General features: G+C 41.4%; 2 protein-coding genes and 1 long non-coding RNA gene across 3 annotated transcripts in view; 2 read left to right on the forward strand and 1 right to left on the reverse strand.

Annotated features, from left to right (window-relative positions):
• Positions 1–630: 630 nt before the first annotated feature.
• Positions 631–1,493, reverse strand: LOC135487454 (uncharacterized). The gene is made up of 3 exons (XR_010446852.1): positions 1,373–1,493; positions 1,032–1,122; positions 631–729 (listed from the first exon to the last, which is right to left on the reverse strand). It is a non-coding gene; the product is annotated as an uncharacterized LOC135487454 (long non-coding RNA).
• Positions 1,494–5,605: 4,112 nt separating this feature from the next.
• Positions 5,606–10,809, forward strand: LOC135488717 (uncharacterized). The gene is made up of 4 exons (XM_064773437.1): positions 5,606–5,691; positions 6,583–6,716; positions 7,960–8,105; positions 9,741–10,809. Exons 2-4 carry the CDS (start codon positions 6,703–6,705, stop codon positions 10,547–10,549), a joined length of 969 nt encoding a protein of 322 aa, XP_064629507.1. The 5' UTR covers positions 5,606–5,691; positions 6,583–6,702; the 3' UTR covers positions 10,550–10,809.
• Positions 10,810–17,406: 6,597 nt separating this feature from the next.
• LOC135487478 (anoctamin-4-like) overlaps positions 17,407–26,575 on the forward strand; it is a 76,121-nt gene continuing 66,952 nt past the window's right edge. Inside the window, exon 1 of the mRNA XM_064771167.1 lies at positions 17,407–17,477. The gene's annotated coding sequence lies outside the window, so the exon portion shown is untranslated. The remainder of the gene's footprint in view (positions 17,478–26,575) is intronic.

Consider the following 26,575-nt stretch of genomic DNA (forward strand, 5'->3'; position numbering starts at 1 on the left):
TACGGTCCTGGACGGCTAGGAGCTGGAGTCCTAGAACTTAGGTTACTAGCAACAAATGTCCTTGGACCGTGACTCCTTAGGAATGTAGGTCCAAAATCTAGTAATCTCCGTCCTAGGTGGACTTCCATTACTAGAACAAACTAGTATTTCAAGTCCTATGCAAAACTACAGTAGATTTTCAAGGAAGATACATTACTCTACTCAAAGTGCCTGCACCTAATTTTCATTCGCAGTGAGGTGTTGCAGCTTACCGATTTTCTATGGCAATGGCTTTTACAATTTCATTCGCCTTGTACTGTACATGTATGTACATAAAGAAATCAACAAGTCATTCTGTTTAACCAGATTCTGTATTTAATGCAAGTATTCACAAGGGTTGACATAAATACTAGTATCATACCCTGCTCTTGAATTGGGCTCTCAAATCACTCTGTTTTTAACCAGAATTGATACATATTGTGGTATTGATAATGTTATGACAGTGACATGAAGACTGGAACGTAGTTTATTTCTTTTCATTCTCAGACGGCCCCTCATGCCATATCTTTAAGTTCGCCCCGTTTATTGAGGATTTCAAGTGGATACCATCCTCGTTCGTTAACAAGTATTTCCGCTCTTGGTCCTGCTCCTTATGACATACGGGCCCAGCCAAGGTAACGCAGATTTTCCCCCTTTTCGATCCGATCGTACCAAATTTTTCTTCAGGACCTTAGTTCCAACGGGGATATCCTGCAACAAAAAGAAATATGAAGTTTGAGAACAGAAGTTTGCAATACATGTAAGGTGCCACTTGCCTTAGACAATAGCTTCTTTGCAACATTTCCCTTCTTCAGATCAGTGACGTCATCTTCGCATGGTCAAATGAAGCAACATTTTCATGAATAATACATGAATACGTTTTGTCTAACACTCACGTTTTGAGAGATCCTCCTCTTGTTGTAATGCGTTTCTTGTCGCCCCTGGGCCTTCTTGATGTTTTTAAGCACTTTCTGCCCTTTAGACTCTCGCATTCTAGTAACTCTCTTATTGACCTCTGCATGTTGTTCACTCCCACTTGGTCGGGGTTCGTCTGCTTCGGCGTTTCCCTCAGGTTCATCCACATCTTCAGGAAGAATGGGTTCCCTAAAATGAATAATGATTGAACTTGCGCGACACATAATAAGAGTGATTCAAGGATATTGTAACCACTTATAGCTACACACGCAGCGCTTAAAACAATATTGATAACCAGTTAGTACTTGGAAACTGGTAAGTACATGTCAGAACGAATCACTTACTTATTATCAATCTAAGCTGAATTCAAGACTTTTTTGGTGTCAAAAGTTTGGGTCAATTTTCCTTTCCTTTTAGACAACAGAAGACCAATAATTACCTGCCATACATGAGGAAAAAGGGAGAAAATCCCGTTGAGGCGTGCTTTGAGGTGTTGTACGCGAACACGACTTGAGGCAATTGGTTCTCCCAGTCATCACCTGGCTCCATCTTTAGTAGCATTGCTTCATATGTCTGATTGAAACGTTCTGGAGAAAAAAATACAACAAATGAAGCGAAATTAATTTACGTATAAAACAGAATTAGAATATGTGGCCTTGTAATGTATTGTCTGCATTTATATAGCGCTAACAAGTTAACCTGCTCAAGTCCTTTACTTACCAGTTAATCCATTCAACTGAGGGTGGTAAGCCGTGGTTCGGTGGTGCGACATTTCTAAAGCAGTCACTATGCCCTTCACAATCTCGTTGTTGAATTCCCGCCCTTGATCGGAGATCAAAACCCTTGCGAAACCAAAACTGAAATAAAGAATACGAATACGGAATTATGTTTTTTTGTGCGTATGTCTATTGATGAACAGTCCTGTCCCTGAGTAAGGCATGATGGGTTATACTTACATGTAGCTGCCAAAGTAGCGCTAATTTGACTATCGCCTATGTCTTAAGTTATAGCAATGTCTTATGCCTATGTCCTATCAACATGATCAAGGAGAAAGGAAAATTATTTATTTGTCTGATTTCATTCTCTATTCATTGTTCAAATTTAGTCTATAAAACTTACCACAAGAATGACTTAAAAAGCACCTTCGAAACACCTTCTGCATGTTTTGACGGTAGTGGGTTCGCCTGGGCCCACTTGGAGAAGAAACAGGTCGTCGTGCATATGTATTTATTGCCATTCCTTGACTCTTCTAGAGGCCCGATAAGATCGATACCAATCTGAAATCACAAAAAGGGGACAAAACGAAAGTAGAGTTAGAACGCAGATAATCAATTGTAGCGTCTTGCCCAGTAGGACACCACTGCATTACGAGATATTACATTGTATTCAAATGCAAGATACTATCGCTATTTATATGAGCATACTGCAGTTAGTTATGAACAATGAAGAGTGTAAACTCACCGTTCTATAGCATTGCGCTTTAGCGACAGGGATCGCGTGAAGAGGCGGGGCGACCATATTCATTTTGCGGTTTACCAGCTGGCATCTTGGGCATTTCTTCAGAAAGGCATTAACGTCGGCTACAAGGTTTTGCCACCAATAGCGCTTTTCAACTTTGTCCAAGGTTTTATCCCTTCCTAAATGCCCATCTGAAATGTTGGAATGGTAGTTGAAAAGAGGAAAGATTTTCGGTACCACGATCATTTCACCAAAGTTGCCTTCAAATTAAAATTCGCTTATTTGATATAAGTGTTCAAGTGTATCCTTAGAACAGTAAGCACATCAGTAAACACTACGCATAAATTAACCATCCATCGCTTACCTAAGGCCGACGAATGGAGATTCGCAAGCGCGTCATCGATCTGTTTTGGCGTCATAAGGACCTTGCGCCAAGGACTTTCGTGTAATTCCCCATCTTGGTCAGCATCATCGTAAGTGCCTGGGACGTCGTTTATCTTCTTTTTCAGTCGCCGATACATGAGTTCACCGCGTTCAAGCTGTAAAAAGACGTATGCTGGTGTTAACAGTGAAAGCATTCATGGTTGTTGCTTCCCAGTCTAGTTTTTTTTTAGAAATTTGAAATTTTTTGGCTTGCAACAAAATTGCCTGTTTGGGATGAACACTGTAGTCGTGCGTACACGCATTAAAATGTATTGAAATCTAGATCAGCAACACCGAATTTGTTGCACATATTTGTCGAAAAAGTGTACCATTAGATTTCGCGCTGGAGAGGAAAGGGCCTATGCTATGGCATGGGGTCTATATATTGATTGAATTTGAAACATCATAACCAAAATCCTACGCAGCGCATCAATAGCCTTCTCAAAAATAAGCTTCCTCCAGTCATCCGGACCTATTTTCCTAGGAAAAAAAGTCCCCAAGACCTCCTTTCCTAGGAATCTAACTCCCCCGGACCTTCTTTTCTAGGAATCCAAGTCCCAAGACCTGCTTTCCTAGGAATCCAAGTCCCCCAGACCAGCTTTCCTCGGAATCCAAGTCCCCAAAACCTGCTTTCCTCGGAATCCAAGTCCCCCAGACCAGCTTTCCTTGGAATCTAAGTCCTCAGATCTGCTTTCCCAGGAATCCAAGTCCAAACTTACCTTAAAATTGTTCTTTGCTGCTCGGCGGATGGACCGCTTCCTCGAAAGACTGCAACGAGCTGGATAGGCATGGTCCCGTAAATAGCGAAAAATAATGTGCGGGTCATGAGGTGTTCTTTCGGTTGACATCTCGGCAGGAATGAAGGCCAATACAAGTTTCCACTTGCGTTTTATAGGCCTAGGCTAAACTGATGATCATGATTGAATGTTGAGTCACTCGAATGATTGTAATCGATTATGCAAGATGTAATGAAGAGAAATAAACAAAAAAAGAATAGACCGAGCGGGACTCGAACCAGCGGTTTCTGCTTACTAGGCAGGGACCATGACCACTACACTATGGGGGATTATATACCGTAGTACATGCGTATGTAATTTAAGTGGGTACGGACATTGGTTACGGGGACCTCAATTTCTGTCACTGCTGTAAAAGAAATCTAAGTCTCCCAGTAATCAAAGTCCTACCTTCCTTTTATATATATAGGAATCGTAGCCCAGGAAGGGAAGTCCGGTTAGGACAACCGTTCCCAAGAAATGGGGGCCCGTAGGGCCCCCATTCCTTGGGAACCAAGGTCCTACGGACCTTGGTTCCGGGCGGACTTGCATTTCTTTTACACCGGTCTCGTCCTGTCGCCCGGTAGTGGAAGGACGATCAGAATAACGCAATGAACTGCATTGGAGTCTACCAACGATATTAGGTTTATTACAGTACCTACATTTATTCCCTGCTCGGCTGAAGACGTCTTTTATTTGGCTGATGGCGACGCGAAATCGGAGACGACCAATCGAAAGAGAATGCTAAAATAAATGTCATTTCAGTTGATGGAGAGACCAAAGAAAAGCCGATCCCTATATTGTTTGCTAATTTTCTTTGATGTCCAAAATGTAAATCAATTATTCCTGCACATAGTGATATATAAAGAGTAAAATGATACTGTAATTTTTAATGACTAGTGAACAAAATAAGCGCCTCGTTCTACTAAAATAACTGCCATGATTACATGCATGTTGTTTTAAGAGGAAATAATACGTTATATTCCCCCCTAATGAGTGTGTGTGTCATATCAATTCTTATAGTTTCAATTCTATAGAACCCAAAATAACATCCAGTATATATAAACAGGGGTAGGGGTGTTGGGGGGGGGGGGGGGGGGGGGGGGGGGCGGCCGAGATCCCCTTTGTGTTGCAAGAAACACTGGAACGCCGAAGATGCCATCATTTTACAGCCTTACAGCCGTATGATATTACAGGGCGTCTCATAAAAGCGAAAAGGGGAGGGGGCTGAGAGAAATTGCCTTGAGAAGTCACCTCAAAATGTGGTCTATGCCGCGTGATTTCTAGCCAGCTACGGGTTTGAGGTCACCTGGAGATTACCATTCGTGGTACCCCTATACATGCCCTGCAGCCCTAGCCCCTACATTAAAAAAATGGAGGTTGTACACTGTAATCGGTTCTACTTAAAAATACTTCGGCATTTCATCAAGGAGGGTGTTGATTCATTTACCGAACCGATACAAACAAAGACGCACAACCGGCCTGCAACAGTGATTCAGCATCCTTGAATACCAGGGTCAGTTGTATGCTCGAGTCCTCCCTAAATAATAACCTGAACATGAATGAATAGATAACAAGTCGATCAAGAAAAAAAATTGTGGTCGGTGCACTCCGGACTATCTAATTGACGAAAGATATCAGTTTGGTTTAATGTATCTTTCACTCGAAATTGTGGAAGTTTTGTCTATCATCCCCATTCCCTCTGTCAAATATATACACTTGAAAGGTAATGATGAAATGCCCCCTCCCCCTCCCCAGCCCCTTTACACGTACAACACCATTAGCAAACATGACCTCCGTCAACAGAAAATAGAGCCGCAAATATTCTTTGTCAGTTGAATCAATCCTCTCAGTATAATGAGATATGTACTTAAATATTGGCATTGCGATATCATGAAAGAGAGATATGTCAGCGTATAGAATTAGAAATTAATAACGCGTAATAGCTTCATGGTATAGTATAGTATTATTAGTATAGTGAAGTGCAGAGCTGCTGAGGTATGTTGATCACTAACAAGCTTTTTGTCGTCCTGCGAACTCGTACCCTCATCAAAGACGTGAAACAAGTCACTGAGTCCTGGATTTACTAATCAGACTGGTTGAGGTAAGCTACATATGTTTATTGATCTTTTGTAACTCTTCTCCAAAATACATCGAGAACCTCTGTTAGCTGGACACGCGCTCGACAAGGACACTGATGCACCGTGAACACGTAAGGAGAGGTCAAACAGGTCCAAAGGGGTGAGATTATTCCATACATTTTCAACTGCTCGAGCCAAACATTGTTAGGCCCAAATGAGATTTTCGGGGGCGGGGCAGTTGCGCAATTTCGGCATCCAACAGGGCCAATTTCTCCCCACACAAGGCCAATTTTACACATCTAACGGTTCACTATTGCAGTTAATTTCCTGATTGAACATGTGTAAAACCAAAAAGGGCGGCATTTGTCAGTTCCAGAGGCTGTACGACACACCGCGCTGATGACTGCATAGCCATAAAAGAGTAGGATGCCCTGGGTGCAATGGCGCAAAGGCCTTGAGCCTCTGGCCGGGCAGCAGGAATGCACCCAAAGTTAGAAAGTTAATTTTTTTCGGGGGGTAAGTCGCTCTGGATAATTTGTCTTGCATGCCTATCGCTGCATTTCTATAGGGAATCACTTGAAATATAGGCCCTTCCCACATTTCCGTTTCACTCTTGCTGTTTTCGTGTGTGAAGACGATGTATCCGCTATCCTGGTTTGTGTAGTGCCGGACAGGATTATCCGCAGGATGTTCTCCGCGGAAGGCATGACGGAGGACATAAGGCCTAGATAATGACAGACGTTTATCACTGATCCACTAGGGAGACGAACGTATTTTTGCCGCGGCAGCGACCGCGCAGAACACTTTTGTGGAACCAGGTCTTATGTATTGGCTCAGTGTCGAGTTGTGATGATTTCATTTTCATTTCAAACTTCTGGTGATTACAAGTTAGCGCATCTTATTTCGTGTTCCAGAGACTACTGCCAAAAAGAAGGACCTCTGCTGAACCACAGACTACTCATTAAGTATTTTGACAAGCCCATGGCTGAACAAACCAGAAATAAAGAATATACATTATTGCAGGTTTGAATAACATGACCAGCTTCAGGTATGTACGGACTATCATAGGCCTAAGTCTCTACCTCACCCGAACCGTATGGGGGTCCCGCAAACGCGAGATTTTTGTCGCAGCGATAAGATCATCATTCTCCCGTCTACGGCTGCGGTTTGTCGCACAAAATCACAAAAAAGTCCACGGGCATAAGGTGTAGTGACCGCGCCATGATATCCAAAGTACCAAGACACGTCTCGATCAACGCTGGCATAGCTACTATTTTTCTGTGCCCGATGTGCCTCTCCAAGTTCGATCCCGGGAACTTTGAAATCAACCTCGAGCCTTTCTTGCAAACGACCGATCTTACGTGTGCGAGGGGTACACTCCGGACGTAGTGGACCGGCCACGTCAGGATGACGCAATGGACTGCCCCCGGGAGTCTAGCGAGGGGGAGGATACGACTTTCACGGGTTTTTCGAGGATGCCGCACTTGTAGTGGGTGATTTTAAGTTCCGACTCCGACTCGCCCTGTCATATAGTGATGCCTTTGACTTTGCTAAAGCGAAGAACATTTTCAAATATTCTTACACCAAATCTTAATACACAGGAACATTTGAAAATTCTAATCCAGACAAGGCAGAAATGATAAAATCGTATTCCAAGTCGGGGGCAGCAACTTGTACGACAACATTATCAGCGACTTGTGAGACAAGACCACCATTGAATATTCAAAGGTTGGAGTGTCCAGACCTATCAATTAGACGCCAGTATGTTTTTAACTGTCAAGTGCATATTTGGAGAGGTATTGAAAAGATATTTGGTATAGCAAGTCTACAGATATAAAGAAAGTATTTGATGAACAAATTAATGTTGATTTTTACTGATTTGGCACCAGGGGCGTGTTTTGAGATTTTTCTGCCAGTTGGCTGAAAAGAGTGGAAATATCAACGTCTGTCCAATTTGTCGATTATGAAAAAATTCCCGAGGTCAACTACCAGTTAACATTTCACCATTTACTTGCCCGACTGCTGAAAGGGTGATAAATCAATATTGGTCTTGTCTCCATTGTACACACTTCCAATGATAAGTCGAAAATTCATCTTTAACTACTATACATGTAGGACCGAAAGACAGCCGAGGAGTTCTTCCGCGGCGCGACCGCAGCGGGAAACTGCACTTCTCGGTGAACAGATGAACGAATGAATTGATGTCAATGTCTCGCGTTTTAACGTAACTGCCATAATTTTGTCAGAGGAAAAGATTCATTCACACATTAAAATGCTTTATTTTATTTCAGATCTAACGTATACCTCCGCCTGTTCGCTCCAGTGCTTGTGGTGATTACCATCTACCTTCTAGTCTATCGAAGAAGGCTCATCAGCGGTTTGACAAAGAAATACGTCTTCACTGAAAAGTCAGACGTCATCGTCGAATTGAAAAATGGTAAGGTGGATAGCACTTAGAATCATAAAGTAATAAACATAAAGGTCTCACTCACGTAATTGGGCCGTTTTCTTCAGATAATTATAAAGCAACCAGTCTTATCTTATGAAACTTCACCTTTTTGATGAAAACCCACACTAATGGTTGTTACTTATAGCTAGACCCAAAGTACCAATCCACCATAGTTAACATCATTGGCGCCAAAAACCTTATTTTATGTAAGTTTTCTTATAGCGTCAAGAATGTGCCGAAATCTCCCAGACATTCTACTACCAGATACAAGCATAAGAGTCCCATCCTCGGTAATGCCCGACAATATCAAATACATCATTTTCCCTTCAGATTCCTTGGCAGAAATGCTTACAGATTCCTCATCCTAAAAAAGCTAGTATAATGTAATAGAAAAACTGGATTCCCACAAAAATGGAGTGGGATCCAGCCAAGGCAACGTTTAAAAAAACCCGACTATACTTTATTGCCGGTGTAATGTTTTTGAGTGTTTCTGTTTTTGAGTGTTTCCCCTCATTGTTTGGGAACGCTCAAAAATAGATTGACGAGTTTTTCTGTGTATCCCCCCTATTGAAAAGTCATGGTCTCTCTAGCTGCCTATTGTTTGGAAACACTGAAACATGGGGAACAACCACAGATGTTACACCGGCACAGGCCCTCGATCAAAGTGGCAACCACATAAATTGTCTCAAAGTATTCACATGGCGATCTGAACCTTGTGTTCTATTTCCAACAATTAGGGTTGAGATCGCCATTTCCTGGCTATGAGACTCGACGAAAATCTTCACCCTAACATGAAAGCCTTGTTGATTCAATGTTTAGTATACTGGAATTTCGATCTGATGGTCACGGGTTCGACTCCCCGTGATTCCACTACATTTTTGCTCTTTTTTTCTCTTCATTTCGTCTCGATCGATCCGGATCAGTTTACATTGTGACCTGGTCTGCTCTGGTCTGATGTACATACTTACGTCATTACAAGACTGACGTCTAAGGTAGGCCGTAGTGGACATAAATGCCGATTTATGCTCTAGAATATAATTTTTTGTGTTCTAGAACATAATTTGACCAATAGGAAAACAGGAATATTGTTCTAGACCGTTCATCAACCAATCACTGGCCAGGAATAATGCTCTAGAACATAAATCAGCCAATCACAGTTCGGGATTCTGTACTAGGCTATTAATGGTCTAGAACATAAGTCAAGACCATTATTCCTGGCCAGCGATTGGTCGATTAATGGTCTAGAACAGAATTCCTGTACTGTGATTGGCTGTTTTATGTTCTAGAGCATTATTCCTGGCCAGTGATTGGTTAATTAATGGTCTAGAACGGAATTCCTGTGCTGTGATTGGCTGATTTCTAGCACACAAATAATTATGTTCTAGAACATAAATCGGCATTTATGTCCAGAACGGCCTACCATACACGTCTTTCATGACGTCGTGAGCGATCTGATCTGATCTGGTCTGGTTGGGTTTGGTCCCGTGTAAACGGCTCTTATAGCATCATCAACCACTTACACCGACCACTTTCAGTCAACTAAATTCACTCCTCAACCCTGCTACATTGACTTAACAATCAGTAAGCTTACTACCATAACAAACGCATTCTCTCTCTGTGCAGTAAATGGAAAGAGAACCGAAGAGTTCCCTCGGCTGTACGAAGTGCCAAAATGTGATCCACAAGTCAACAAAACCGTCCCCACTGCCGTCTGCAGACTGCTTGGTGCTAACATTGACGACGAGGAGCGACGGACGTATCTCCGTATGTTGTCCTACTTCGAGGGCCTGGCAAAGAAGCGCAACTGGACATATTTCATGATGTTTGGGACACTCCTCGGATCGTGGCGACATCACGGGTTCGTGCCTTATGACATGGACGTGGATCTATACATTGATTACAAATACCGCAAGGATATCATCAATATAATGGAAGAGCAGACGAGATTTGTCCCAAAACAAATGGTGTCGGATTCCATTAAAATCTACGATTCCAAACACATCGTGGGTGGGGCGTACTACCCGAATGTTGGACGTTGGTGGGCGCCAGACCTCGATTGCTTCTTCTATAAACAGGACGCGACTCACATTTTCCGATCAGACGAACCGGGGTCTTTTGTCATGAAAAAGACAAATGTTTTCCCGCTTCAGTTGAGGCCGTTTGAGACCCTTGAATTGCCAGCTCCAAGGAATGTTTTGCAAAGCTTAGTTGATCAGTACGGAAATACATCCATCTGTAAGCGGTACGCTAGATCTTATAAACCCGTGGAGTGCCGGGAATTACGCCGGTACATCCCGTTTGTTTACAGAGTGTTTAAAGATGGACAGATGGAAGAAAGGCTAATTCTGGACAAACGCCTCCTTCAGGTCAAGTTAGTGAAAGAGTTGAAAAGTAGCTTGACCAGGGATCCCTTTACTCTGCAGGGACAATAAGGGCATCCAGGCTCCCTATGGTGTGTATCACTAATGACCAATAGGGGCAAAAACAAACCCAATTGGCGTCTAACCGTAGTGGCACGCAAAAACGCTCATCTCGCCTTGGAAGTTCTCTTTTGAGAATAACACCTCCAAGTGCAGAGTGAACGCCAAAGAGGCTCCGCATTACTAATTGACCAATCAGCTTGATCGCTTAGGAAAGCAGCACTTTAAGAAATCAGTGCGTGGTCTCACTATCCTGTAGGGGCGCTATCTGTGCAATCAGAATGTAGTTTCTATGATATCATGAATTAAAAGTGTTTCTGGCGAACATTCTGATGGACTATAAGCTTCATATGATCACCGGCGTGGATTTGGGGATCCAATTAACCCGCCGAGCCGTGAAACGTGGTGGACGCGTGAAATTCAGACAAAAACGACCCCAAAAACTTCAGACCCCCAAACTCTATAATTATCATGGTCATGACCTGTCAAAAATTCTATGGATTTATGCCCTGGGTGAGGTCTTTCTGCCCTGCAAATATTAGGTTCGAGTGAGATATTGGGAAAAAGATATGGCAGTTGATGTCTAAAGTAAAATGGCTTAAAATCTATTAGTGGTGTGTTGCTAAAAAGAAGACAACAGAAATGACCTTGCCTTCTAGAAAGGCTTTGACGGCGCCTGACTGATTTTACAGTAGTATTTTTGACGTATGGGGAGTTTCTACGATCTTGATCGACATTTATACATCGGCACAAACCATGGTAGGCTTATTTTAGCCTACCAGATGGTCTGCATATTATGTTGACGGTGTATAGATAAAGTATACATTATCGTTTCGTTTGGCTTTCGGTAATACTTAGTGTCTTTTTGCCATTGTTTACGTTACCGCTGTCCGAGTCCTTGGTCTGGCTAATTAGAGGGCCTAGAAGACCCCCTGTGAAGAAAACTGCCGATGATAGTGGGGTAACAGCATAGTCTTGAAGGAAATGACAAAGCATTCTTAAAAAAATCCATTAAATTTCTTCTAAATTTTCCACCACTCAAACAGTATAAAAAGAAGTTCACAGATTGGTTGCAGAGTTGACCAAACACACCAATCTTGTAGTGAAGGTTACGTATTGCAATTAATTCAGCCGATAGGTAGAGGTCGCGTAGGACCATATCCCACGTGACAACGTAAATACCGTAGGGAAATACTAAAGCGAGGAACATGAAGGTAACGCCTAAAAGCATCTTGGTGACTGAACTGTCCTCCTCAGTCTTTGAGATATTTGTCTTGTTGTGACAGGCGTTGAGATGTCTTTTCTCACGGCTGCGGTTGAACAGTGACGTCACGATGGCAATGTTAAAAAATGCCAGGAGAAACCAGGGGAAATAGATGTAAGTGATAGCGTGTACTGTCTCGTATATTTCTATATACTCATCATACGTTGGGTAAGCGTTGACACAGTGAAATCTAGGGTTGTTTGGGTCATGCGAGTAGCGACGAAAAATCAAGTTTGGCGACGACCAAACGGAAAAGGTAACGAAATTGCTGATAAAGAAGAATTTTGCTGTACGAAACGTACACCAGATAGCGCTCTTTAGAGGAAAAACTACTGCGACAAAGCGGGTGAAGGTCACATAGGTTAACGTCCAGTTTGATTGCTGGACTATAAGCATGATGCCGGTGAAGAAAAACATGCAGTACCCATCTCCGATGTTGAGACGGACATCCGGCGACAATCTAGACCAGATGTACGTCGTTGACATCGTACACAGGATCAGGAAGTCATAGATTGCGAGCATGCGCAGACAGAAACAACTGCAGACATTTCGGTAGTCCTTCCGGCTCATTGTCAATATTGATAAACTATTGTTGATGATTCCGCATGTTATGACTACCGGGGTTAAAACGACGTCTAATAACCAGCCAGCGAAATCCAAGCAGTTCGTCTGCCGCGACATCTCTCTTGACGTGGCCGCCATTATCATGGCGGCCATCTTGCCGTGACAATATTCTCAAAGTAACAAACACCCTTTACCGCAATGTTCTTTCGGCTCTTCCACAGCAACCGGCATCATTCAAAAAAAGGTATCCCTGTCTCCCCTTTAGGCATACGAAAATACAATTGTATATCATATTCCTGTTCCAGGGCGTCGAAGACGCAGATTATTTTGTGTACTCGGAGGCCGATGGTAATGATACTGGTATTTTTTGTCGAGAAAAGAGATTGAATTTACGAATAATTTTAATCATCGCTTAGCCCTTCCTCCATTCTGTCATTTCAAAATAAATGTATGTCCAAAGTCGGAAGAATGCTACGCAACAAGTCGTGGCCTCGACTAAGATTGGTCCGATGTGGGGACAAGGGAAGCAATCTCTTTTATTTTCTCAGTTGAAGAGGCCCTGTCGGTTGGCCTGATAATATTTCCTTTACTGCTGTCATCCGCATTCAACTCTCAAAGATTACACTTCCGGACGCAATAGTATACCGGTCTCGTCCTGTCGCCCGGTAGTGGAAGGACGATCAGAATAACGCAATGGACTGCATTGGAGTCTTAACAACGATATTAGGTTTATTACAGTACCTACATTTATTCCCTGCTTGGCTGAAGACGTCTTTTGGCTGATGGCGACGCGGAATCGGAGACGACCAATCGAAAAGAGAATGCTAAAATAAATGTCATTTCAGTTGATGGATAGACCAAAGAAAAGCCGATCCCTATTTTGTTTGCTAATTTTCTTCGATGTCCCAAATCAATTATTTCTGCGCATAGTGATATATAAAGAGTAAAATGATACTGTAATTTTTAATGACTAGCGAAACCAAAATAACGCCTACACGAAAATAACTACCGTGATTACATGTAGGTTGTATCAAGAGGAAATAATACGTAATATTTTTTACCCCTTATGAGTTGTGTATTAAAACAGGGGTGTGTATGTTTTGGGTGTGGGAGAGGGGGTCTGAATACACGTAGAAATTCCCTGGAGTGGGGAAATTTTTAAAAAAAGCGACCATGATCACGAGACCATACTTGTCACTTTGACAAGCACTTTTCACAGATGCCCGTAATTCATCGCTAGGAGTTCGTCGCATTCCTGGCAAACACATTTCGATGCTTTTTTCTGGCAGGGGGTAAACATCATGTTAAAGGAAACTACAGGCTTGAGCCAGACAAGTCAGATTAAATTACATTAAATTGTCGATAGGGGTCTCTAGCATATCAGAGTATAGATCGGCACTACGCATGTGAGAGGAATATTTTTTATCACTACGTCACACCGGACTGGTTCCCCGAATCCTCTGTAGGCTATCTATATTCAGGACCGTAGCTCGAGGCAGAAAGGGACGGGCTGGGAGCAAATGCCTTGAGTAGTCACCTCAAAATGTGCTCTATGCCCCGTGATTTCGAAATCTAGCCGGCTACAGGCCTGATATAGGTAACCTGGAGATTACCATTTGTGGTATGTGTCCCCAGACTGGCCTGGCCCACTGGACATCATAGTGGATCGGAGCCTATTCGACTAAAAAATGGACTACCCCTGACCTCTACATTTAAAAAAAATGGGAGGGTGTACTGTAATCGGTTCTACTTAAAAATACTTCGACATTTCATCAAGGAGAGTGTTGATTCATTTATTTAATACCCGATAAGAAAGACGCACAACCGGCCGCCTGCAACGCAATCGCGGTCAGTGATTCAGCATCGTCGAATATCTGGGTCAGTTTTATGCTCCTCCCCTCGCACACATCACTGACACTTATACATAAGCTCGGTAAGAGCCGAGTGAAAGCTCAGGATACACGGTGATTCAACCACCTGCAAAAAGATGGAAACAGCGGCGACCAGTGAACCAATATTTTATTTATAACGACAACAACGCCGATCGGTTGCGACAGCAACCAATTTTTTCAAGCACGTGGTTATGTTCTAAAGTCGAATTTCCCGCTTTGTCAAGTTGGCGCGTGGTGGATATCGGAGAAACTCCCGTGGAAGGTGAGTACAGTAGAACCTCTCTATTAAGGACACCCTTGGGACTGACCAGAGGTGTCCTTAATAGAGAGGTGTCCTGATTAGAGAGGTCAAATTATGGAAACCACCATTTTGGGACCAAAACTAGTGCCCTTAATAGTAGAGAGGTTGTCCTTAATAGAGAGGTGTCCGCTAAGGGAGGTTCCAGTGTACATAACTGTTATGTTAGATATTGGTGTGTTTGAGCCAGTGATGTTTGTAGTAAATTTCCACGACAATGTACTTTATATATACTTAGGCTACAGTTTATTCGCTTAATCGTTATCATGGTACAGCGGGTAGCCTATGCTCCCTTGCCTTGGCTTGAGATAATCAACCCCTCACTCACCCCTCTGGCCACACGAACTGGCCATCAGTTGGTCCAAATTATATACTATTACATGTACAGTAGAACCTCTCTATTAAGGACACCCTTGGGACTGACAGGTGCTGTCCTTATTAGAGAGGTGTCCTGATTAGAGAGGTCAAATTGAATGGAAACAACCAATTTGGGACCAAAACTAGTGTCCTTAATAGAGAGGTTGTCCTTAATAGAGAGGTTGTCCTTAATAGAGAGGCTGTCCTTAATAGGGAGGTGTCCGCTAAGAGGGGTTCTACTGTATATGTAGGCCTATCTATATATATGGTAATGCTTTCAAGTTCAAATTGGCTGATGTTATAAGCATCGATTTATTGTCCTGGAATACCTCTCTATCTACACTTCATGATTTCAGGCAGACAGAAAGTTGCTGTGGTATAAAGCTGGTGTTAAGTTGGACCAATACTTCGTCCCCACAATGTAGAGCTACATGTATTATCTCGAACCTATAGCCTAATAATGGGCTATACTAGTTTGAAGTTTGCCTAGTTCTTGGCAGTTCCTCCTTCCTGGTATTAATGATTCTCAATTAAAATTACTTTCCTGGTTGCAGATGGTTCATGATACATAACTGTTGATCTTCATTTATAACCTTAATTAGGGTTGTAGGCCTACTAACAATTATGCATGTATTGACTTAGCCCTCACTTATTTGACAAATTGGGAGTAAGGAGCAAAGGATAAGTAGATAGCTTTAGCATGAGCAGCCTGAAGGTATGTATATATTCTTTGTTCCCTATTTGTAGACGTCAATGGCATTATTACCATGCTAGTGTAGTCTGCCCATCCTCAGCAGCTGAAAGATTTTCAGTCGATTTTTACAGGGATAACAGTCATTGCACACCAAGTCCCAGGCCAAGTCCTCAGTTGCAATACACTCTGGACTCATCGGCTATAGCCTCGTCCAAGCCCTCCTTCCCATGGAGGAAGTATGTTAAGGAGGACTATGGGCTTAGCTAGTGGAGGGCGGGGGGCATAAAAAATGTGTTGTTGACCATGATTTCGGCCCAAAAAATTCAAAAAGAGTCATTTTGCCCAACCAGAGAGCCTTTTGCCAACCAAAAACACCAGACCTTTATTTACAATTTCAGTCATGTCTTGGCTCTAAATTTATGATGCTGGGCCAATTGATATGAACAGTTCGATAGATGTAGCATTCTGCTTGATTAGATCCAATGATGTCCTTGGGATGGATTGAGACCCGGGTGAAACAAGGGGGGGGGGGGGTGTTACCGGTGAGTGTAAGCATTGGTACAGAACCCAATTATGAATTTTCAGCTGACTGACTTTTAACCCTTTCCGTCAGATTTCGTGATATACGTGATTATTCGTGATTATTTGTCGTAAAGGCATGGTTGGCTCGTGTACCAGTGCATGGTTAGCGTGTGTCCCACTAGTAAATAGAAACATCACCATAGCTTAGTTCAACTACAGTAGAACCTCTCTATTAAGGACCCCCTCCGGGCCTCGGGACTGACAAGTGCTGTCCTTAATAGAGAGGTGTCCTCATAAGAGAGGTCAAATTGAATGGAAACCACCAATTTGGGACCAAACCTAGTGTTCTCAATTGAGAGGTTGTCATTAATAGTGAGGTGTCCGCTAAGGGAGGTTCCACTGTGTAATAGACTTGTCAACATGATGAAAATGGGCTTGAATAATGTTTCTTGGATCACTAAAAATTGAAAATTCAGAGTAGATTTGCATACGGTGGAACCTCCCGAAGCGGATACCTCTCTGTTAAGGACACCCTCTCTATTAAGGAAACCCTTTTACTAAGGACAGCCTCTCTAATAAGGCCACTAGGTTTGATCCCAGATTGTTTGTTTCCATTCAATTTGACCTCTCCAATCAGGACACTTCACAATTAAGGACAGCACTTGTCAGTCCTGAGGGTGTCCTTAATGTACAGGTTTTACTGTAATCGGAAAATCACGAAATCAGTTTCAAATTTCAAATTTTTTGCTTGAATGAATCGCAGGCCTTTAAGTGCTGAAATCAAAGCCCTATTTGATCTTTGAACACTTTGATTGAAGATAAACTATTGTTGTTCGTTTAACAAACAGGTCTGGTACTTTTTGTATAACCGGATTTCAGGTGTCATTTCCGAGAAATGTTCCTGTCTAATTAGAACGGGACAATTCTGCCGCCACAGTGGCTCAATAACCACTTGATGTAGTGTCATGATGCATAAAACTGAGTATCTAGGCCTGTTTTATCGGAAGATAACATATGTTGAAAAAGTGGACATGATTTCGAATGCAGGTAACAATGTGAAGTGTCTGATTAATTAGGAATAAATTGGGATTTATTGTAGCTCATAAATGGGTGTTTATCAGTGGTGTTGACATGCACTTGCAACTGCCCACTTAGGCTATTAGGCCTACCGTCTCCAGGTAGCAATTAAGGTACTATACGTGCGTAATTAAGATCATGATAGACTAATTTGACATTTGTTGTGGTCAGATTTCAAAGTTTTCATTATCCGATTGCGAAGTAGTCGGTTATCAGATTGCTGTGGACTGTTTCATGTGCTTCAAGGATTATTATTGTTCAGTTAGATTCTGGTAAGTTCTGTTTGAAAAAGACCTGATCATGGACATGTTGGAACTGGAAGGCATTTCTGACAATTTTCTCCCTTTCTTTACATTGAATTTCATGATTTATGTGCTTATCATTATCATAATAAATTTTCGTTAGGTACATGTTCTCTTTTCCCCCTTTACAAAATCTGCCGGCGGCAAATTTTCATTTCTTTCTCTGTGCGTGTGCTCTCTGTGATCATTGTACAGTCCAAATCACGATTGTCATCCCTAAATTCGCGTCATTGGCGTGTCATTGGCGTGTCATTGGTGCGTCATTGGTGCGTCATTAGGGGGGGTCATTGACACGCTACCCAGCGAGTAGGTCGCACGTAAGTTGCACATAGGCGCGCGTAATTTACGCGAAACATAGAGAGAAGTGCGTCACGGGTGCGTCATTGACGCGCAACTCGGCGCGTAACTCGTATGTGCGATGCGTGTCACTGACGCGAAGCAGGAGGGATGTCATTTGTGATTTGGACTGTATTTTCCCCAGAAGTAAATATCAGGGTAATGTTGATGGTTGGTCTAGTTATTCATGATTCTCAATTAAAATTAATTTTCCTGTTTTTCAAATGGTTTATGCAAACATGACTGTTTTGTAATGATTTATAATGTATATTTAGGCCATACGAATTAATTATTCGATATTAGCCCTCACTAATTTGACAAATTGAGAGTAAGGTGCAAAGGATAAGCAGTATAACCTCTCTATTAAGGACACCCTCGGGACTGACAAGTACTGTCCTTAATAGAGAGGTGTCCTGATTAAGAGAGGTCAAATTAAATGAAAACTACCAGTTTGGGGCCAAAACTAGTGTCCGTACTAGAGAGGTTGTCCTTAAAAGAGAGGTGTCCGCTTAGGGAGGTTTCACTGTAGCTGGCTTTCGTATGAGCAGCCTGGTGCGTATTCTTTATTCCCTATATTGAAAAGAAATGCTGGTGGTTACAGCGCCTTCATGTCTTGCGGTTAAAACTCAAAATGAAAAATAGACCTCATGAAAGTGAAAAGGGAGTATGTACCTCATGTTAGATCTCTACAACAATGGACACCAATGATATTATCATGATTGGTAAAAATTATGGCTGATGAATTTTCGAAAAGGATTTTGCCAATTCCACTAGAAAATGCATTCACATACTTGTGTGTACCGGCCTCAAAGGCACCATGGACACTATTGATTTTATCGGCTATGGCACAAAATATGGCTGATGAAATTTCGAAAAAGGTTATGAGTAACTGGATATTGCACTTGAAAATGCATTCGCATACTATGTGTATACCCTCCAAGGCACAATATCAATCTCACACCTTTTAGTTGCTAATTGTCGTCTCGTCAGCCTGATGAGTACATTGATCTTATTTTTAGGAAGCGCTCTACTCAGTTGGCACTTGCGTCAAACGTCAGGTCACGAGGGAAATGGAAAATTAAATTGGCTCTGGGCAATGTTTGATTGGAATTTTAACCTTTCAATTAATCGGTATCAAAGTACAGCGGGACTGCAGTTTCAGTGACGTAAATTGTATTTTCTGTTGACTGTAACTGTCATTGGAATTTCTAGCTTATTGTGTTTCCCTGTACACTTTCAACTCCCTCCCAGTGGTGGACCCAGGGGCTGCCCTAATTTGTCAAAAATCGTTGAAATTGACCATGAGTTTTGTGAAATTGACTGTAATTGTTGTTTACATTTTCTCAGTCTCCTGGGTCTTCCGCTGCCTCCCCCTGAGCCGGGCCAAGCGCAGTTCTTCTGATTTTCCATCTTTCAAAAACAGTGGAACCACTCTTAGCAGACACATCTGCTAGCCAGACAACATCTCTATTAGTGACAGTGATATTGGTCACAAATGGGTCATTTCTATTCAACTTGACCTCTGTTATCAGGACACCACCCTATAAGGACAGCATTTGTCTGTCCCAAGGGTGTCTTTGATAGAGAGGTTCTACCATAGCCTTATCTGATTTCAATCTATCCACTGAAATCTGATAACAGTGTCGACCTTTCATGAATCGGCTTTGAGGAAGATAAATTATCAGATAGAGAATCATTGCGTTTGGAATAATCTTCTATTCTAACCTTTTTGCCATGCTTATTCCATTCTGGACAGCAAAGAAGTCGTCGTTTATCATCTCTGAAATTGGCAATTTTAGTGATCACATTTTGATGAGACTTTTTGCTGGTTCAAAAACACCGTTGTATCACAGATAATAAATGGTGCATGCAAGGAATTAATCTTGCAAATAATTTGGTCCTTGGGTACCGATCAATTTAGTACAGTGGAACCTCCCTTAGCAGACACCTCTCTACTAAGGACGCCCTCTCCGTAATGGACACCAGTTTCGGTCTCAAATTGGTTCTTTCTATTCAACTTAACCTCTCTTATCAGGACACCTCTAGCTCCCTTAAGGACAGTAGTTGTCTGTCCCGAGGGTGTCCTTTTAAAAAAGAGAGGTTCTACTAATGTGGATTAAAACACATCTGTTGCTTCAAGAATCGTTTTAAATTCTCACCATTCAAAGACAAAGGAACCTGCGAAGCTACATTCCTTCTACTCATGATCATACATTCAGTTTTATTTGCATTAAATTTTGTAACAAGTCACAAGCATCTAGGTTTGATTTTTAATGATTCGTGTACTTATCATGATCATGTTGAACAAATTATAACAAAGGCATTGACCCGTACTGGAATACTGAGGAATTTGAAATATAAAGTACAGAGAATAAAATTAGAAACAATGTATAACTCTTATATTAGACCAATTTTAGAATACGCCGACGTTGTATGGGATGGTCTTCCTGATTACCTAGCTACTAATTTGGAAAAGGTGCAGGTCAGTGCCTTACGTATCATCACTGGAGCTACCGTGAGTTGCTCCAGTGAAGATCTTTATTTAGAATCGGGTTACACCATGCTTATTCATCGTCGAAAGAATCATAGATTAGTTATGTTTTACAAAATCATTCATGGCGAAACACCAACCTATTTGAGACAGTTATTACCTCCCAGGGTGGGTGATAATCGTGTATCTTCGTAATCAAGATGACTTTATACCATTTCTGTGCCGGACTGAGTATCATTATCGATCATTTTTTCCCGCTACAACCAGGGATTGGAATAGTCTACCAAGCGAAGTTAGAAATGCGCCCTCAATTGGAATATTCAAAAAAATTTGTGTCATATGTTTTGTCAACCTAAACCCCCAGCCTGGTACTTCTTTGGTACAACGAGAGAGAGGAATATATATCACTGTAGATTAAGGACTGGTTGCAGCGGGTTGAATTATCATTTATTTATAAATCTTGTCATTGCGGACCCGTCTTGTAATTATTGTTTCGACAAGCCAGTTGAGAATCCATATCATTACTTTTTTCACTGCACTCGGTATACTGCGCAGAGACATATAGTTGGTACTTGAACTCGAGGATAGATTTCCTCCACCTAGAATTTTACCGTATACTGTACAGGATCTTCTTTTTGGTAACGAGGCTTACTCCCATGATACAAATATATCTATATTTTCAGTAGTTCAAACTTACATTGAAAGAACACGCAGATTTACTCGCTGATATCTCTGCACATTATATCTTGTGATATCTGACCTCGGTCAATTACAGTTGTCCATCTTGTGTTTTATGTAATTTGTAAAGAGTGTGATGAGATCATAAGATTGATTAATAAATTTACAGATATATAAAAGAATCGCTTTTTTGGTAAAGCGGTTTGAAAAGGGTGATGACACCCAAAACGCATTAAAGTTTAAATGTGTAAAGCGCTGAGCGTGACCAATGCCTCAGAATAAATTACTTAATTTCATATGTGTGACTTGTTTTCATGAACAGCTTATAGCTACAAATCTCTGTAGCCTGGGTCAGGCTCCTTGCTTAGCATTCATTCTGCACAAGTAAAAAACTTCACCTCATAAACTCGGGCATATTTTTGTATTCTTTGATAAGCCGTGAATATTACATGAATGGTCCACCTGACTTTTTCACAGTCTTTCATCAGTCTACCTTGCCACAGCCAGTTTACGCATAACGTTTGCTTTGTAAACATATCTCTCCCAGGAGAACTAACTTGAAAAACATCTTTTGCTTCAGTTATTATATGTCGTTATGTTGCTTATGAATTCTTTATATGTTTATACAATATTTTCTGATGTTTTTTTTGCCGTTGATAAAATTATTGTATGGAGGGTACTTACTTTTAGCTCACCTTTTCAACAAAGTGGCTCGCAAACAAGCAATTTTAGCCGCTGCAACCTGGCTCCATTGCATGTGGCGAGTGACCAAAATCACTTGTATGCGCTGTGCTCAAGGGAAAGCCAAGTATTGCGACCTCGATTCCCTCTGATAAATGGCTCCGATATTGACATAGTCAATCAATCAATCAATGCTGACGACATTTAGTATTAATTTTTCACTCTGGTGACAGAGTTGCTTCAATTTCACGAAGAATGTCTTATAGAGCATAGGATCCTTCTTCTTCTTCTTCTGCACTCTCTGTCTTGAATGGACAGTCCCGATCTGGCGATGAATGCTGTATCTGTCAATTTTTTTGTCTTGGTTACTGTAAAGCTGTATCTGTCATAATTTCTCTCTTGGTTACTGTAAAGCTGTACCTGTCATAGTTTCTGTCTTGGTTACTGTAAAGCTGTATCTGTCATAGTTTCTGTCTTGGTTACTGTAAAGCTGTATCTGCCATTATTTCTCTCTTGGTTACTGTAAAGCTGTATCTGTCATAATTTCTCTCTTGGTTACTGTAAAGCTGTATCTGTCATAGTTTCTGTCATAGTTTCTGTCTTGGTTACTGTAAAGCTGTATCTGCCAGTATTTCTCTCTTGGTTACTGTAAAGCTGTATCTGTCATAGTTTCTGTCTTGGTTACTGTAAAGCTGTATCTGCCATTATTTCTCTCTTGGATACTGTAAAGCTGTATCTGCCATTATTTTTGTCTTCGTTACTGTAAAGCTGTATCTGTCATATTTTTTGTTTTGGTTATTGTAAAGCTGGTCCTGGATGCAGATTCCAGATGCTTAGATGGCTGGGACTCCTCCCTCTGGGCACCCTCCAAGACCGACCCATGGATCAGTCTAAAAAGCCCTGTAGCAAAGTTTGCATCTTAGCAAGATGAAGCTAACATAAATATATGCTTCATGATCTTGGCTACGATAATACAACAGTCAGCTATGGGATAATGCCCTCGGGGCTGCTATTTCTTGACATTTTCTTGGGAGTCGGGGTTACTATTTTGAACTGTTTACATCAATCTATCAAAAAGTCTTTCGTGAATATGATGAAAGGATTTGGCATTTCCATAGTTAGTAGCCAGGGTTTTGTTTCTAACATGTCTAAAGGTCAGGGAAATCCGTTTCCAACTGTCATATTGAGTTTGCGTGAAAGAAAATATCTGAAATTTGATCAACTTTTCCTGAAGATGACGACAGAGTTTGTATTTTCCAATTTTCCTGAAGGGCATGGTGGTCTTTTTCCATCAGTTAGTCAGTGCATGTGACACTGAGTTATTCTGAAAGATGATCCCTCCGAATGACGGTGCACTCGATATCCAATATCGTCATTGTTTCTTTACTGTTTATGAATTGGGGAACGTTGAGTCACTGGGAGAACCCTAGTTATGTGCAAAGGTCAGAATTCCCTTAATCATGTACATACTTGGTGTTTCCAGAAAGCATGCGGCATTTTGCCTTACTGATACATCGTAATTCCAATTTCACAAGCCTGTAGATCAGATCTCACTGACTTTTGGTAGCAGTTAAAATAAATAAATCATCCTGCTTGGTTTAATTCCGATTATGTTTTTCATTGGAAAAGCGTACAAAGTCATAGCTAGGCGACCCGCGATCAATCCTTTGCAGTTTGGGGAGGAATACCCCCCAAAAAAATCACCCTTTTTGGGTGTCTCAAGAAAGATGAGACAACAATCAAATCTCCAATCTCCATCTATCCTAGTTTTCCTTTCAGAGCTAGTTTCCCTATTACTATTATTAAGAAATTTCAAAAAGGTCATTCCCGAGGGCCTTTTGCCCCCCCCCCAAAAGCTAGCTATGCCCCTGATTATGTTTAAGGCATACATGTAACAACAAACCAACTTACGTCTCAAAAATGCACAGCAAGATAAGAATCAGAAGTTACTTCTCTTGTTGTACTGCCACTAATATTTCATATCCCGAAACCTCTCACATTATTTGAACGCACTCTGTACAGTCCCTGGAGTAAAACATAAACAGTGGAACCCCCCTTAGCAGACACCTCTCTTTTAAGGACAACCTCTCTATTAAGGACACTAGTTTTGGTCCAAAAATGGCAGTTTCCATTCAATCTGACCTCTCTAATAAGGACACCTCTCTATTAAGGACAGCATTTGTCAGTCCCAAGGGTGTCCTTTATAGAGAGGTTCTACTGTACACCACGGATAAATGTGGTATCCTCCAGTGATGACATTGCAATAATACTAAGCCTTTGGGTTTGATGACACCATGCTGATGATTCATCACCGATATCGCAAGAACTTTTTTCCAAAAGTTACTTTGAGATACCTAATTAGCATCATATTTTGTAATTTGGAAATGTCAGAGTGCGATTTCAAAGGTTTCAACATTTGATGATTCGATTTTGATGCTTCACAACGCTGTTAACAGAAAAATCCCTTCACCTTTGGTATGGTTGCGTTGACGTCGAAGACCTGCTTGCGGGTTGACCTTTCAGGTATCAGGCAGAATTTCATTAAATTGATTTTTGAAATGGAAATATCAAAGCTGTTATTTGATTCATTTTGGTCATGTTATCCGACAAAAAGGGCATAATACCAAGGGTAACAGAGGTTACTAGTGCTAGTTTGACTCATCTGGATGACGATGCTGGTACCAAGTGATAAGAAATAATACCTAGTGGCAGTTGTCATTTCATTCTTGGATGGAGTGGATGTTGCATATGCTCACTGTTGGAATAACTGTCTAATTTGCAGGTAAGTTTTGTTCGGGACATGCGTGATTGTACCCGCCCTTCCAACATCACTATTGCTCGTTTGGTTGGTCCTTTTTGGTATACTTGGTCCTTGGTTGCATACTTGGTCCTTTGTTGCATACCTGGTCCTTTCTTTGTTGCATAATTGGTCCCTTCTTTGTTGAATACTTGGTCCTTTATTGCATACTTGGTCCTTTCTTTGTTGCATACTTGGTCCATGGTTGCATACTTGGTCCTTTATTGCATACTTGGTCCTTTCTTTGTTGCATACTTGGTCCTTGGTTGCATACTTGGTCCTTTATTGCATACTTGGTCCTTTCTTTGTTGCATACTCAGTCCTTTGTTGCATACTTGGTCCTTTCTTTGTTGCATACTTGGTCCTTGGTTGCATACTTGGTCCTTTGTTGCATACTTGGTCCTTGGTTGCATACTTGGTCCTTTCTTTGTTGCATACTTGGTCCTTGGTTGCATACTTGGTCCTTTGTTGTCCACTTAGTCCTTTGTTGCATACTCAGTCCTTTGTTGCATACTTGGTCCTTTCTTTGTTGCATACTTGATCCTTGGTTGCATACTTGGTCCTTTGTTGCATACTTGGTCCTTAGTTGCACACTTACATGTAGTCCTCTGTTGCATACTTAGTCCTTTGTTGCATACTTGGTCCTTTGTTGTCCACTTGGTCCTTTGTTGCATACTTGGTCATTTGTTGTACACTTGTCCTCTGTTGCATACTTAGTCCTTTGTTGTCCACTTGGTCCTTTGTTGCGTACTTGGTCATTTGTTGTACACTTGTCCTCTGTTGCATACTTAGTCCTTTGTTGCATACTTGGTCCTTTGTTGCATACTTGGTCATTTGTTGTACACTTATCCTCTGTTGCATACTTAGTCCTTTGTTGCAAACTTGGTCCTTTGTTGCATACTTGGTCATTTGTTGTACACTTGTCCTCTGTTGCATACTTAGTCCTTTGTTGCATACTTGGTCCTTTGTTGCATACTTGGTCATTTGTTGTACACTTGTCCTCTGTTGCATACTTAGTCCTTTGTTGCATACTTAGTCCTTTGTTGTCCACTTGGTCCTTTGTTGCATACTTGGTCATTTGTTGTACACTTGTCCTCTGTTGCATACTTAGTCCTTTGTTGTCCACTTGGTCCTTTGTTGCATACTTGGTCATTTGTTGTACACTTGTCCTCTGTTGCATACTTAGTCCTTTGTTGCATACTTGGTCCTTTGTTGCATACTTGGTCATTTGTTGTACACTTGTCCTCTGTTGCATACTTAGTCCTTTGTTGTCCACTTGGTCCTTTGTTGCATACTTGGTCATTTGTTGTACACTTGTCCTCTGTTGCATACTTGGTCCTTTGTTGCATACTTGGTCATTTGTTGTACACTTGTCCTCTGTTGCATACTTAGTCCTTTGTTGCATACTTGGTCCTTTGTTGCATACTTGGTCATTTGTTGTACACTTGTCCTCTGTTGCATACTTAGTCCTTTGTTGCATACTTGGTCCTTTGTTGCATACTTGGTCCTTTGTTGTACACTTGGTCCTTTATTGCATACTTCTTCATTACAAATGAGCCACCAGACCATGCACTTTTAAATGGTTTTAGTGTTTCTACTAGGCTGAATATTGAGAACAGCTCCACATCAAGAAACTCTTCCCTGGCTAAAAGAGAACAGTGGAGAACACTGCTGAAGACAAAATGAAAAGGCACATGGCATATTGTTGTCTGATAACATACTGCACTTTCGCCAATGAAGCAATATTGACATAGAAGCTTTCTAGAGGATTGACCATTGTGCTATTGACTAAGAAAATATTGCAGACTTCTTGATAAATGGATAAAAACATGAATAGAATTGTCTGTGGCAATCGATTCGAGAGTGTAGATTGTCACATTTGAATGGGAAGTGAAAAGATGGCTGGGGAGCTTTGATATTGAGATTGATAAAGTGCTGGGCAAACAAGCCATTTTTGTTGCCGTGACCGGCAGTTTAATTGTTGCTATGTGCAACAAAAATGTAATTTCGTCTGCTGATAAAACCAATAATGGCTAGGATTGATCTATATTACTAAATGAGAGGCAAGATTTTCCTGTAGGCGAT

Source organism: Lineus longissimus, chromosome 5 (genome assembly GCF_910592395.1).
Source record: "Lineus longissimus chromosome 5, tnLinLong1.2, whole genome shotgun sequence".
NCBI lineage: Eukaryota > Metazoa > Nemertea > Pilidiophora > Heteronemertea > Lineidae > Lineus > Lineus longissimus.

Bases quoted from the DNA above. Each gene is read 5' to 3' on its own strand.
- LOC135488717 (XM_064773437.1), top strand. The intron at 8,106-9,740 runs GTAAGGTGGATA...CTCTCTGTGCAG, and splicing joins CATCGTCGAATTGAAAAATG to TAAATGGAAAGAGAACCGAA.